The 2,823-nt window shown below is 44.0% G+C and overlaps 1 protein-coding gene across 1 annotated transcript; it reads right to left on the reverse strand.

The window, feature by feature from the left end:
• Nucleotides 1–453: 453 nt before the first annotated feature.
• On the reverse strand, nt 454–1,129 carry H310_10408 (hypothetical protein). The gene is made up of 2 exons (XM_008876788.1): nt 813–1,129; nt 454–756 (listed from the first exon to the last, which is right to left on the reverse strand). The coding sequence occupies exons 1-2, from the start codon at nt 1,034–1,036 to the stop codon at nt 486–488; spliced, it is 495 nt and encodes a 164-aa protein (XP_008875010.1). The 5' UTR covers nt 1,037–1,129; the 3' UTR covers nt 454–485.
• Between the last annotated feature and the right edge of the window lie 1,694 nt (nt 1,130–2,823).

A 2,823-nucleotide genomic window follows, 5' to 3' on the forward strand; every position in this document is an offset into this window, starting at 1 on the left:
GTGGCGGTCATGCTCTCAATCACTGTGGAAATTGCATCTAGCCGTGAGAGAGGCACTTTTCAAATTTCCAAAACGATGGCATGGAGCGGAGCGATGTGAAACATCATCACGCTGGTATCTCCAGGCAATTTCTCTGAAATTGGCATTGTACGTTGATCTGCATGCATTTTTCCGAAGTTGTAGCGGGTTACATGATCGGATCAGCTCGACGACCATCTCCAACGTTCTGGGACCCCCGCGCGCGACGAAAGCATTCATTGCAAATGCCGCGCACACTGTTCGTGAAGAAGGTCCGCGCAGGATGGTGGGTGGCGAAGGGAGGGGTGGTCGACAAATTCGTGTCACAAAGTACGGTGGTGGTGTAGTTGCCAAGAGAAGGTCCCAGTAGGGTGCTGAAGGGTTCATCCCAAAACACGGTCCAGTATCGGCCTTAAAACACTCCACAACACATGCTCGAGGGAAGAATGTACGCTGCATTCAACTCGTTAAGGCTTCGCACTCGCATTCGGCGGTGGAGCATTGCGCCGTGGGCGACAGTGCCAACAACACGTGCACAGTGAAACGCAAAACAGCAAGATGCATCCCATGAACCCAATTAGCATCGGCGCCAAGCCTTCATCGAGAAAGCACGACTCGCCGCACGTTCGCTCGTACCGGCACTGACACTTCGACGGGATGTAGTTGCCACTGTATTGATCGGCACACCGCACGCTTAGGTACTTGGGGTCGTTGTGTGGACAGCAGCACGTCACGTCCCTGGCACACACAATCGTCAAGTGGCACTTGACGTAGCAATCGGGTCGCGCACGCACCCGCTACGGCACACAAGACCTTCGTTCATGTCAACCGACCCGCCTAAGTCGAACACGTTGGGGCATGTGGTGTTGTTGGCACAGGCGGCGCATGCAGCGGTGTTGAACGGCGGGGGATCGTGGTTGGCGTACGGGGGCGGGAGCGTGCCGACGTAGACAAAGCACACAATCACTCCAACCGTCAACGCGACCAGGATGGCCTTGTTCCAAAGGGGGATAGCCATGGCTGCGGAAGATTTTATGGACGTTGTCGTCCCGTGAGAAGGTGGCTATGAATAGCACGACGGTGATGTCAAATACACTTTCTTATGCACACGATGAATAATCCCGCAGTAGTTGCTGCCTCTTTCGGAAATGCTGAATTATGTTGAAAAGCACAAGTTTGTATGAAATTTTACAAGTTGCAAATGTTATATACAGAGAGTCGTAAAAGAAATTCTTCATGATTCAAATATAATGTACACTTTTACAGAGTTGTCGTGTACTAGTATTAAGTAGTAGTACAAAGAAGTACTCTTTTCTTCAAATTTCTGCCATGCACGACAGATGATGTTGCACTGGCCATCGCAATCCTCTTGTTCACCTGACATAGCATGGAGGAGTTGATATCATGCGAGCTATTCTTCGCCTATTTCTAAGGGGCCGTCTAACTCTATGTAGTTAATCTTAACATAGAAACCCTTGAATTTTCGGTGATAATGATTTTTGTCATTATTTTTTGTTACTAATGCCAGCATTTTCAATTCTGACATTTTCAGTATATTTACAGTTAAGAACATACAGAATGTTCCGCTACCGTAAAAATATACTACTAGAATATTTTAACTTGACGCTTCGGAAATCTCTGAGTCCCGATACACTTTAGGCGCAAAAACGAGCTATTTTGTAAAATTTGATTAAATTCAAGTGAATTATGGCTCATACTTCGAAGTATTGTCTACTTGTTATTTTCAAAAAGCTCTTCAGACTTTTAAATAATTTCAAAATGCATACAAAAATTTAAATACCAACAAATATAGAAACTATAAAAAGTAAAGAATACAGTATAATAAATGTAAAAGGACCTAGAGATATAGTTTATTTCAATATTATGAGTTCAATTTCGATTTTCAAATTCAGCGCATTTCATGATTTACTAGTATTGAATTTTGAATTGATAAGAAGTAAAGATGTACTAAATATAATAGATGCTTTTATAACAAGTATATCCAATTAAGAAAATTTTAGGTTTATAACCAATATTTCAATTATTGACAATTGTTTTTTATCTAACATCATAACAACAAAATGATATATACCTGTTATAGCTCCAAATATTTATTTAAAGGTCTTTGACCTCTTAATTTTGAATTTGATCTAAAATTGTGCTGAGCTAAAGGGTGTGGCAGCTTTGGGAATTTTTGTTTTATACTATAAATAGCATTTAAATAATTTCGGGTGATTGACCTCGATGGTCAGCAATATCCGGAAAAGACTATTCTTGGCTCGAAAACCCCATTTTCATCCAACATGCCATTGTCGGGGATGTGTTGGCGACATATTGGGCTTTGTACTTGGACGTAGCATTTTGCCCGCAACATGGCATTCTCTCCAATGCTGGGTCTACGCTATGCTGTATTTTGTAAGTGCATGCATACCACTGCTTACCCGGCACGCGTTTCAGGTTGAGGCGGGACTTGGTGGTGCTGAGTTGCAATCGTGGGAATCACGACGTCCTCGGCAACGTTGCACATGCCATTGCCGCTCACGCCGCGCTTGACGCGGATGTGGCTGATTCCGCCCTGTTCGGCGCCCCATGAGAGGCGGAACTACCGTATTTGTCGTAGTCTTGCACCATGGTTTTTTTGTCGTTGTTCTGCACCATGGTATCAAACCTTAACTATGCGCCAAGAATCACCACTTTGTTGTTGAAATGCACCGTCGCTGAGCGGATTGGACGTTATGTGTCCAATAGTGAAGCGTGCAAATTTAGATCCAACCAATGAAGTAACTCCTAAATTCATGGCTCGTG

This window comes from Aphanomyces invadans (assembly GCF_000520115.1).
Source record: "Aphanomyces invadans strain NJM9701 unplaced genomic scaffold supercont1.26, whole genome shotgun sequence".
Classification (NCBI taxonomy): Eukaryota; Oomycota; class Saprolegniomycetes; order Saprolegniales; family Verrucalvaceae; genus Aphanomyces; species Aphanomyces invadans.

What these genes read in the sequence shown, in the direction of transcription:
- H310_10408 (XM_008876788.1), bottom strand. Translation starts at nt 1,036, where the DNA reads ATGGCTATCCCCCTTTGGAACAAGGCCATCCTGGTCGCGTTGACGGTT. An exon ending in GGTCTTGTGTGCCGTAGCGG is followed by an intron (nt 757 to 812) that starts GTGCGTGCGCGA and finishes TGTGTGTGCCAG; the next exon opens with GGACGTGACGTGCTGCTGTC.